The 12,901-nt window shown below is 37.7% G+C and overlaps 1 protein-coding gene across 1 annotated transcript in view; it reads right to left on the reverse strand.

Annotated features, from left to right (window-relative positions):
* The window catches only part of RYR3 (ryanodine receptor 3), a 179,545-nt gene that overhangs the window by 145,177 nt on the left and 21,467 nt on the right, over window positions 1–12,901 (reverse strand). Inside the window, exon 2 of the mRNA XM_088529281.1 lies at window positions 35–154. Within this exon, the coding sequence (XP_088385407.1) occupies window positions 35–154 (120 nt within the window). The remainder of the gene's footprint in view (window positions 1–34; window positions 155–12,901) is intronic.

The following is a 12,901-nucleotide window of genomic DNA, read 5'->3' on the forward strand; positions in this document are numbered from 1 at the left end:
TCCATCTGAGAGCATCTCCTTCAGTAATCCTTACTTTAGCTTCTGATGTTGGTTCCAAAAAGCACAAGCGATTCCCAAGTCCCTCGGCTGCCAAGCAGAACTTTCGTTGCTCTTTGTGAATACTGGCAACACACTGAAGTACTACTTCGTCATCCTGTCACAAAACAAGGCATGAAGAAGAAAATAATTATACAGAAGTTACACACACACACTATATTGCTAAAAAATGAAACAAAATCTTTGAAAACATAAACGTATTGGTCTCACATATAACTGAGAGCACAAACATATGAAGAGATGCAGCACAGACATATGTAGAGATGCACAGGGCCTCTGGATGCACAATTTTAGGTTTGAAAGTCCCAAGTAATTTAGAAATCCTCGATAACTACCAAAGATCGAGGAGGCATTTTTCAAATGACTTTTCAATTAACAGTCATAGGACTTGCTTTCCAACAGACGTGTTACAAGAATAACAACACTCCACAAAAGTAAGATAAAATGATCTTATTGTTTATTTATCTTAATTATCCTAAAAACTCCTTGCAAATTGTTAAAAAATGCAATGCCAAAGAAATATTTATTTATAAAGTCCTAAGCCTTTATCTGCCTCTTAACATGTGATACTAAAGCTGATATAAGCATGCCGAAATAGACTCTTAGTGTTCAACTGTGTCAAAGGTATACACATAATTAAAAATTACTTCAGTTGATACAATTGTCCACTAAGTAAGAACAACTCTATTTGCTAATTATAGAAAGGATTCCTTTCATGCAAATATCTACCCATTCACCAAAACATTGCATTTGAGGTCTTTAAGGGGGTGGAAGGTGACGAAACAAGAGCCACACGGTACATCAGTGTCTCGTGCAGTTACGAGGTTCTGCTGGTGCCAGTTATTATTGACAAGGCAGATACACGGTCACCTGTACTGGACCAAGGGGTCGTTTGAACAATTATGCTTTAAAAGAAACAGTTCTTCTAGTCTCACTATGCAATCAAACCACTGCATTACCGCAAGAGCAGCAGGTCTCCTGACGCTTGAAAATAAAAGCTGAGCGTGATGATTTTCAACCAAGGAATTAAGCAAAGTGCCCTTTAAAATGAGAGTTCAAAAACAGTTTTCTCATTTGTGTGATTTCACAAATGGATTAAGTTATTTAGATTTCATTTAGGTAACCCTTCACTGCCTTTTATTACTAACATCAACAGCTATTATATTTAAGACTAACCAATCATAACCAATCAGCAGTTCCTGACAATCTTTCCTTATCTAGCTTTGCATACCAATCAATAGTTTTTTTTTAAAAAAGGGAATTAACGTTTCACAAAAAAAAAAAAGAAGTATTCAGTTTATCTGTAAAAGGTTCTCTGAACTTTTCAGTTTTAAAACTCATTAGCAAAAAATATATTTGCTTTTTAAATTTCAGTAAAAATTGCTAAATATAAACAACTCAAACATTCTGTACTACTACTCTCAAGACACATTTTTTTTTTTCAAATTGGAACCAGAAACACCCATATATATATATGGAGAAAAAAAGACAGAGAAAGGTGTAAGATGAAAATATTTAAAACAATTTTCATCATCTGATTCCTGTATCAATATTTGAATGTACATGCCTCAGAGATTGAGGAAAATACTGCATTTATCACCAGATTATTGTAAAATGCTTACAAAAATGATCCAAAATTACATTTACTCACCTGACTCTATTTAAATATTCACCATTCCATGCTCAGGCATATAGATACCATGTATTATAATCCAGATTTCTAATAAATAAAAGCACACTTCAGATGGCATACATAAAAACTGTACGCTAAAATGTATTAAAATGAAAATAATTTACTTAAATGAACCAGTTGCTTCACAATTCCATAATTTCAAGAAGTACAGGAATTTTCAACATAGTGAATAAAAATTTCTATTTCTAGAATCAAAAATCTATAACTTACACTGGCTTTGCAATTCAACAATTATGTCATAATCCCTATATCAATAATGTTCAAAGTAGGGATTGGATGTGGAATCCAGCACCAATATTCTACATTATTTCCCTAAATTTCTAACATGCCCTTTTCACTTGTGCTACAATATTTGACAAACAAACCCATTTTGCTACAGATGATGAATGACTAATTAAAGGAAGCAATTTGTGCAGCTGTTAAAAATGACGGACTGCAGTTAAAAATTCCAGAATGTTGTGCAGTAGCTTTACAAATTCAGCTGAAGCATCCAGGTGCAGCTGGACTGAATACAAAGAACTGGTGGCATCTCTGTAACCTGTAAATAAGACACTGACTCACTCCTAAGATGACTCAGTATTTCTGTGTGCTTACTGAGGTGAGGGCATTCTAGCCGAGGCAGGAATTTGCTTTCCTGTTCTGAAGATGTTAACAGAAATAAGTGCTGGATTTTATTATCCTATAATAAAATTGCAAAACATGTCTCAGCACTAATGCCTCTTCCCTCTCAAGTCTTTCTCTCACATGCAAATATTGGTATTCTAAATTCCTGATAGGCTCTTTTTCTTCTTCCCTTTCACTTTTAAAAACATATGGTGCCATAGATATCTAGTCGTGCTGTTCACTTATTCATAATTTTATCCACTTATTTCAATACACCTTTATTGGTATGTTATGGAGCAAGCCTAAAAATCCAACGAGAATAGGAGACTCATATGAAGAGCAGGTAGATTATATGCAGCCAAACATCAAAGATAACCAAAAGCAAAACAAAATGATAGAGAAAAAAAAAACAGAACTTCCTTGAAACCCAGTTTGTCAGCCAGGAAGTTAATAAAAGTTGAAAGAGACTGAATAACACTAAAGGAAAAGATGCGCTGCATAATTACACAATAGATAAGAATACATGTTTTCAAGTTTTTTAAAATGCAATCTTTCTTATCTAGCAGTTCTGACTTTTCCCCATTTAGAAATTGAGTCTTAAAAAAAAGAAAAAGGAAAAAAGAAAGAGAAAGAAAGAGTTTAGAGCACACCGAATCATAGATTCCATGTGAAGGGGCTGTAAAGGACCTCTGTAAGTACCATGGCAACACTCACTAGAGCAGGGCCAATTCGGATCAAGTTTCTCAGATGAGCTCATGTGCTCAATTTAAGAAAAAGGTCCACTCAAAAGTTCTGATGAGCTTCGGGTACTATTACAGCTCTTCAGCTTAGAGCTGTGGCAGTAAAAAGGCTACCAAAGCATAAAATACTTTATAACAGATGCACCCAGAAACATGTCCCAGTTACAGCTGGATGACAGGTTTCATAAAGTGACAGTGAACCTAAAGTGAGATTCCTGTAGTGCCGTAGTAAGTCAAAATGTATAAAAAAATCAATTTAAATTAATCGATTACTTGACTTGCTGCCAAGTGAATCAATGAATGCTTTGTAAGCAGGATTCTGCTTCTGCGCATTTCACTAGACTTTCAACACGCTCATGATTTGAGAATAAAGGGCTAAAACAGTCCAACTGCTAAGAGAGCTTCTTCGGCTATGTTGCATATATACCCCAGAATTTAGACTTACAATCATATATACATATAAGTCTGGGGGAAGACATGGAAGAAATTTGATTTATACATTTGTAGACTGGAATCAAAAAGACAGGATAGGGTGAAACTGAACGGTATCAACAACAAGCAAAACGGACGAAGAAACCTGTAGCTGAACAACTGGAAAAGACAAAAGGCAAAGACAGCCAATAAGGTAGGAGTTCAGACACTGAATTCTCAGAAGAAATTACAAAAATGGACATAAGGACAAATAAATGTAGAGTGATACTTTACCCGGCATAAATATCCTGGAAAGGTACACGATCAAAATGGCAAAGGTCACAGACTACGAGCAGCAGAACTTAGGATCAAAAAAGGTCAAAGTGCAACCAGAAGAGAGCACAATAAGCCAGGAAAATACAGATTTCACAGGGTTTTACTGAGTTGCTCATGTGATAAAAGAAACAAAATCAGCGGTCAAAGTAGGTTCCAAGGAGAAATAAGAGCGAACGTGCTTTCCTTAGCCACCTTCCCAATCTCCAGCAACTTTCAGGTCAGGAAATTTCTGGATCCAAACATGGTATCTGAAGTCACTATCCCTTCTCTGTATCTTCCGCTTGCCTAGTCTCCCCTTGAATTCACATAAAATTTTAACTCATAACCTCCTTTGCCCTGCACGTGTTTTCTTTTGAATTCAAATTTCTACTAACTTCATTTGGTATTACCTACTTTTCATCAGAAGAGTTGGTGAGAAGTTGTTCCCTGAGTGACCACAAATTTTATTTCTCAATTAAGAGTTTCTATCAAGCACTCTAAGATATCTATGAGGGGCACTGAACCTAGATTTCTGCCTCTGTAAAATCACCGCCCTTCTCCAGAACATGCAATCAGACTGAATCCTGCTCAGACAAAACACTGTTATACATGAGTATATGTGAATGCAGCTACAAAGCCCACAAATAAATTTAATCCCACCTCCACCTGCCAAGAGTTTGGTCTACAATTTTCATTAATCACCATTATCACTCAGATAGTTGTGGTGTAGCTATGGTGACAATCTTCCCTATATACCTAAAGGTTTTAAAGTAGTTGACAATCATAAAAGAATTAGCATGTTTCCCTGTGATAGAAAAATCAGACTTTAAGCATTTAAGCATGCTTAAAAAACAAACAAAACAAACTGAGCTCACAAGTTCTTAATGGCTTAAAGGCTTTATGTGCACTCAGATAGACAGAACCCTGCGGAAAAATAGCACCTGATTACAAAAACGACATCACGGCAAGGCTGCACAAAGACAGGAGAGACTAGGCTGCGTGAACAAACTTCAATCTTCTCTCTGACTTTCCATGTTAGTTTAACACAGCAGCTAATAGTAAAGCTTGTTAACTCCTACTCTGACCTACGGACAATCAGAAAGGGCCCAAAAGAAACCAGGAACAAATATCTGCAGTCTAAATTAGCTGTCCCATAAGATAGACTGAAAGACAGAATTAGTCCTGGAGAAAAGAGGGGGCCAGAACAGCTGACACTCAAGAATACACAAGAAACACCTCCTCCAAGCTTGGGAGTGGCCCCGAAGGTCAGGAAATTAAGTTACAGACAAAACTCAGTAATAAAAATAAATAAATAAGTATACAAGAGGTGGAGGGAAGGATGAAGACCCAGGAGGAACACAGGGACGCTTATCTAAGTGCGCAGGGTCGGGATCAGGACAGTCAAAGCCCACCAGGAGCTGGTGCAAAGGGCAGCACAAAAGGCTCCTTCCGGTACAGCAGGAACAAAAGGAAGACAAGGAGAAATGTGGGTCTGCTGCTGAGTGGGGCGGGGAACCGGGTGCCTAAGGGCACAGAAGAGGCCAAGGTGCTCAGTACCTTCCCTGTCTTGGGCTTTACTGCCTCTGATCAGACCCTGAGGCCTGTGGGAAAATTTGGAACAAGGAAGGCTCACCTTTGGTGGAGGAGACTCATGTTCAGGAACATGTAAAGAAACTGGACTGCACAAGTCCCTGCGCCCTCACAGGATGCACCCACATGTGCTGAGGGAGCTGCCAGATGTCACTGAGAAGCCACTACCGATTCTCTTTGAAAGGTCTTGACAAACAGGAGAGGCTCCCCAGGACTAGGAGAAAGGAAGTGCTCCTCCTGTCTTCAAAAAGGGCAAGAAGGATCCTGGGAACTAGGGGCTGGTCAGCGCGACCTCAGTGTTTTGGACAGCTAATCCTGGATACTGTTTCCAGGCCTGTGAAGGAAAAGGGGGTGACTGGGAGTGGTCGGTATGGAGTGGGAGTGGTCTTCTGCGATGAGAGGACCAGCTTAATCGATGAGGGGAGAGCAGTGTGTTGTTGATTTTAGTAAGACTTTCAACACTGCCTCCCATAGCATCCTCAGGGTTAAGCTGATGAAGTAGAGTCATGGTTAGGGGGGTGGCAGAAGCACCGGGGTTTGGAGTTCTAATCAGCAGCACAAAGTCCCACTGGAGGCCAGTCACTAGTAGTGTGACTGTGTAGCCCACGGGCCAATACTGGGTCTAGCAGAATTGATTATCTCCATCAATGGCCTGAAAGATGGGGGCAGATATCAGCAAGGATGCAGACAATTAAAAAAAAAAAATGGGAGGAGTGTGGGATAGAGCAGGTGACTGTGCTACTCTTCAGAGGGACTTCCATAGGCTAGAACATTGGCCTACCAGGAACCTCCTGATGTTCCGGAAGGGTCAACAACGGGCTTTTGTAACAAAGCAAGCCAGTGAGTTGCATTAGAAAGAGCAGGTTGAGGGAGCTGATTGCTCCTCTCTACTCAACACTGGAGAGGCCACATCTGTAGTGCTGTTCCAGGTCTGGCCTCCACACTAGAAGACATGGACTTGCAAGCAACTCCATAAAGGAGTCATTGCCTATAATGATAAAATTTGTTCATCAAGTTCAGGCCTAAAGGTTTTTGTGGAAAATGGATTTTGTATAAACTTTTTCCTTTGGAAATTAAGAGACAATGTATGTAAGGAAATTAAACTTCAATTAATACTGAAATATTAAATAATTCTACAGGAAAGTAAAACACAAAACGCCTATATGGACAGCTGAAAGTGAATGTAAATGGTGCTTCTTATTGATCTAGAGAAGGTAGTAATCAAGGGTTACCCTGCCCTGCTTCATCTATATTACTCCAACTATTTGAAGAAAGTAAGTTAATACAAGTAATATAAACCTTAATACCACAATTATTGACAATAACAACTAAAAGAAGGATGACTATGTAATATATATTACAGCTATTGAAGCAGTGTAAACAAAAAAACTTACTTTGTTCACACATCAAAAACTGTATCATATTTGGACACACAATTTTAACTTTTTGTTTCCATTAAAGTGACGGCTGTATTCATTTTCATATTCACTGCCCTTTTTAATTCATTGTTTACACGTTTAAGAGTTTTGGTTATACTGCTAAGCAGCAGGGAATGAGCTAACAAACCTTCTCATCAAGGCAAACGTGAAAAACAAACAAACAAAAAATATGCCTTAAGCAATACTAATGAAAAATTTTAAACTGTAAGTTTTTATGTTATAAAACCTAAATTATTTGCATTTTTTTAAACAAAACCCTAAAATGAATTAACATTGGTCTTCTTAACACAGCTAGAATTAAACCAAAAGGTCTAATTATTCATTTGGTTAGTAAGGTTGTAAAGAATTAATGCACAAGACTAAGGCCAGAACTGCTGCAAGGGCCAAAAACAGCAGCACATTAAGACTGAACAGAAAACTGATTGCCTGGTCAAAGATATTTTCTGGTGACTAATAAAATGAGGATGGCATCATTCAATGGAATTTTTTAAGTCTGCATACTGTGGAGTGAACAGAAACACCACAGTGTTTGATGTAAGAGATGCACAAGTTTTTTGTTTACAAAGAATACACAGGGTTATATCTTGAATAAGCCCATAATTTTTTTCTTCTGGTGAAGTTGAAGGGTTGCTTTGATTAAGACAGAGGTTGTAAGCAACAATTATTGATCGTTAGGTTTATCTCATTTCTATATACATTTGAATAAGACACTTGAAATTTGTTCTTAGGAAACCAGATCAGAATTCCAGTGCACTGTGGCCTCAGAAGAAGGCCACAAACTGCACAGTACTGCCAGGATCACGGAGGTTGTTCCCCGAGGGCTCGTTAGAACAAAACTCTATCCTGTTTAACTTGTTGGACACGTTCACAACATAACACTGTATTAAAACATATTATATTAAATCATCTACCTCCCACAGGCTAATTTTATAGTATTTCATGATTATTGCTTTCTAATGGTTCTAACAGAATTTGATTCAGTTACAGAATTAACGATGCAATATTTTTCTGTATCTTTTGGGTAGCTTTCATACTAACATATTAACCAAATATCCTTTTGGGCACTACACTTGTTTACATTCTGGACAATATGTCCCCATTCTTTTCCTACTGAGGATTTTATTTGTCTTTAAAGGTTATACATTTGGAATAAAAAAGTAAGAATTTAGCTTCTTTAAAAAATGCAAGAACCACACTTTATAGCCTATTATGAATTCCTTATTTTCTTCATTGCCATGAAAACATTTCTATGGATTTTGGTATCACATTAACATCAGCAAAGCAGATGCTTCCTGTTTACATCAATCTCCCTGTTGCTTCACAAATTACAGCAGTTACATGATGCAGCGGAAGTTATGACGCTCAGTTTTAAGAGCACCACAATACAGCTTGTTTCTATACGGATCAAGAGAAAACATTTCATTCTGCCTTCCCATCTCACTGAGTTGCACAGCCATTTGCAAGAAATTAGATGCTGTGATGACTACTAGGTTACTCGCCCATTAAAATAGATGTTTGCATATCTATTTTTCATCATCACAGAACCACAGAACGGTTGAGGTTGAAAGGGACCTCTAGAGATCATCTAGCCTAACCACCCTGCTCCAGCAGGGACACCTAGAGCATGTGGCACAGGGTGGCATCCAGGTGAGTTTTGAAAATCTCCAGAGAATGAGACTCCACAACCTCTCTGGGCAGCCTGTTCCAGGGCTCTGCCACTCTCACAGGAAATAAATTTTCCTCAAATGGAAATGGCACTTCCTGTGTTTCAGCTTGTACCCATTACCCCTTGTCCTGTCACTGGCCACCACCAAGAAGAGTTTAGTCACATCATCCCTACATTCTCCCCTCAGGCACTTGAACGTGTTGATCAAATCTCCTCTCAGTCTTCTCTTCCCTAGGCTAAACAGGCCCAGCTTGCTTAGTCTTTCCTCATATGATAGATGCTCCAGTCCCTTAATCATCTTTGCAACTCTACGTTGGACTCTCTCTAGAAGCTCCACATCCCTTTTGTACTGGGGAGCCCACAATGGCACACAGTGCTCCAGGCACAGCCTCACCAGAGCTGAGTAGAGGGGCAGGATCCCCTCCCTTGACCTGCTGGCAACGCTCCTCCTGATACAGGCCAGGCTCCCATTGGCCTTCTTGGCCATGAGGGCACATTGCTGACTCATGGTTAACTTGTTGTCAACCAGGACTCAGGACTCCCAAATCTCTCTCCGCGGAGTTGCCCAGCAGGTCAACTCCCAACCTGTCCTGGTGCCTGGGGTTATTCCTCCCCAGGTGCAGGACCCTGCACTTGTCCTTGCTGAACCTCATGAGGTTCCTCTCTGCCCAACTCGATGATGTTCTGTTAGAAGTTCTGTTCTCTCTCCCTCACAAACATTAAAGTCACTTTCTGTCCAGAATCAATCTATTTCTCTCATCACTTCAAAATTTCAAATGTTAATAAAATTGGTAAAATATGGTAGACTATTCTGCAAAAGCGACATTAAATATTTTCTGAGTCTCTTAACGGTACTTTTTACACAGTAGCCACTTAGTGACATTGACAATAAGTTTTTTGATAAATTTGAATTTACTTAGCACATAAATTGTAGTCTAATTCTTGACTAAAAAATATCGGAGTACAATAGTAATTTAGCTAATGAAATAAGTTCTTCATGAAAACAGTAAAGGATTCAAGAAACTTTTTTCATTCTTGTCCTGTTAAAAATATATACCCAGCTCTGCTACAATATGATTATGTTTATTCTAGGATCTCTACACAGAGCTTCATGCTATGCAAACATTTTGCTTCCAAACACCAGAGTCACGTAATTGAATTGGGAAGAGGTCACAAACATATCATAACACATTTTCCTTTGCTTTTCATGTCTATAAACAAGTCTTCTGGCAAACAGTACATGCTAATTTATAAATCCAAGAGGTGCTTACATACAGCTGTCTTATTATAAATCATTATAAAAGAAAACAAATGGAGAAAACTCATACCCCAAGAGCACATCTTAGATCAGTCACTGAGGGAGGAAGTAGATTCTCAGTAGCTTTACCTCAACTTCAATAATTATCAGTTATTTTTAATCACTTTTTATTTAATGATAACTTTCATATGTTTAATAGCAACACCTTTCTTGCCTTCAAGGCCTTTCTTCCCAAAGTGAGCCCAAGAATTTCTTTCAATGAACTTAGTTCATGGCAAATGGATTCTTAGGATGACAGCAGTTATTTGATGGAAATCCACGCAAGAGCATCTCATGGCTCTCAGAAGATTCTATAAATAGAGCTGGGGTTTCCGCTGTCAGTTTACTCCTTTAGTGGTAGCTGGACCAAAGCCTAATCTCAGCCCTGACACATAACACCATATCTTATATCAGATCATCAGCAAGGCAGTGTAGGCAAAACTTTAGATACTAATAAAATAAAATGTGGTCTTTTCCACAAAAATTAATACTTCTGAAAGTCAAATCACTTTATAAAACTGAACATGATATCTGATGTCTAAGCAAAAGACACATGAGCATAATTTCTGGAGTAATTTCATCATAATTTCACTACATATGCTTAAGTATATCTGTCCTCTGCAAAATTTGTCAGTAACCACAACAGGTGCAGTTGATAGGCAAGAATTACAAAGCTGATGCACACATTTGTAGCAACTCAAGATTTCTTAGTGTCTTGCTGTGCCATTTTCCTAAGCTTTTTTTCTTTTAAAACTATCCTGGAAAACCTCAACAGTTAAATATCTCTGTCATACAGTACAGTAGCCTTAAAAATGTGAGCATTTCATTGCTGACCACTATGCTCCTTATTTCAGTAGGACCTCTCAAGATTGTACACTAGCCATGGAAGCATTTACATAGTTGCTCTCTTACGTATTTGTATTGCTGTGTTCCCTCCCCTCAGCATTCAGCAAAACAAATAGCATGTGAAAGCTACAGTTACACTAAATGGAAGTACCATTAAAATATAAATTTCCTGTCACAAAAATTAAGTAATAAATATGTTACAAACCAGAAGCACTTTATTAACGGGAAGGGAGCACCTGAGATTTTTCATTATAAAGGAAAAAAAGGCAAAAGGCACCAAATAGTCTTAGTTTGGGACAATTATATAAAGTGTAAAAGCACAAGAAATAGTGCAAAAAAAAGAAAAGAGATAAAAGGTTAACTGGAGCAATCCTGAAGGCATGGATAGAATGTACCTCTGGTGCAAATGTTACACTGGCAGACCAATTGGTTAGCAACAAAAAAGATATAGGACGGGACTTCCATAAAAACAAATCTATTTTCATTTCAGTAGTTAACTGGTAACTGGAGTTTACAAATAAAAGAGAAAAAGGCTTTCATCATAACCTGACTTGCAGGGTCTAACTTCTATAAAATGCTGCTGCTCAACACATGTTCAAAAACATTAATGGAATAGCCAATGTCTTGTCTCAATTACAGATGAATCAATTTAAGAAACCTGGCACCTGAATCCAAGAAGGAATCCAAATAGAAGCTGTCAGCTCTCTGGAATCCTGGTGCGTGACCACTGCTGGATTAGTAAAGATACCAATAGCAACAGACATTTGGGTAATATAATCTATTCCAAATGAGAACAGGTTTGCAGAGTATTAACACAAACTTTTAAGATCAAGTATCTGTACATAAACTATCACTATAAACATTTTGGGATGTTTATTTGACATCGGTTTTCTGTAAACAAATGTAAGATTTCTCCCCTTGGACTAGACAGCTTTTGCTACGAAGCCAATAGTAACTTCGAGCCAAAAATCCTATGAATAATTTTATAGAAATAAGCACCACTCAGAGTTTTGTTCATCGTGTACACTAATTGTTGACAGAAGGGACACTTAGTGTGTTATTTTCAAACTTCAAGACTTACAATGGGACAGACTATTAGACAGGATCTCAAAACAAATTAGAAAAGGAAAAAATTCTGCAAGAAGAAGAAATAAACCGGACATTTGCTCAGCCAGTACTTTAAGTTAAGGCTTCTTTGTCTTACTGGAGGTAAGGGAGACTTCACTGTAGTCTAGTTTGCAGAGATACGTAAAAAGGGGACTTTACAGTTTCTGAAATTTAAATATTAGAACTAGGCAGAAAAATGAGTAGTGATATTCAACCACATACAAATACTGCTGGAATTATCTTAAGCTTCTCCTGCAAACCATGACGAGTATTTCATATCCAAGGGAAAACAACAACACATCTTTCCACCAGGAAAGCAGAGACTTAGCATACATCCTAGGCTTCTTTTCACAACATTCTGTAGGCAAGACTGTGAATAATATACAGCAGATGAGCTGCCCAGCCCTTGTGGGCTCATCAGAATGGAAGAGGAATGAACCATGTTCAACTTTTTCAATAAACACAGGGAAGATCATCATCAACTAAACCGAGTGGGACAATTCCTTATGAGTAATACAGAAGAATGGAAGGCAGAAAGCTGAATCTGTAAGTCAGCTTATTTTAGACCACTATTCAATCATTCAATTTTCATTGAATATCTGCTCGGGAGAAGGCAAAACTTACAACATGTTAATGTATACTAATGTATACATTACTAATGTGCATGTATACATATATATACACATACATTCCCTTCCAAAGTCAGTACGCAGAAATAATAATGGATGTAAAGAAGTATGAAAAAGCTCTTACATTTCAAGCAGTTAACAAGACTTAAAACTTTTTGATAATAATGCTATTTAATGAATGTCGAAGTGGCACAGAACACCAGCATATATATGCTAGTGTGCATTACCTATAAAAAAAATTCCACTGTGGGGAAAGCATTTTAAATTTCCTAGATGATTAATAGATTTCAGCGGTACAAGCCCTTCTGGGAATCTAGATATTATATATACATGCACACACATACACCTTTCCCCATACGTAATGACAGTAATTGCCTTCCCAATGTTTAAAAATACAAAATTAATATAATTGTTCTAAAGTGTTCTATAGCATCTACAAAACATTTCAAAAGATGCTTAATGAATGAAATATAATTCCTTGGAATCAAGCTTTATTTTCCATATCTTA

Source organism: Tinamus guttatus, unplaced genomic scaffold (assembly GCF_059628265.1).
Source record: "Tinamus guttatus ecotype Peru unplaced genomic scaffold, ASM5962826v1 Tinamus_guttatus_pri_ptg000327l, whole genome shotgun sequence".
Taxonomy (NCBI): Eukaryota; Metazoa; Chordata; class Aves; order Tinamiformes; family Tinamidae; genus Tinamus; species Tinamus guttatus.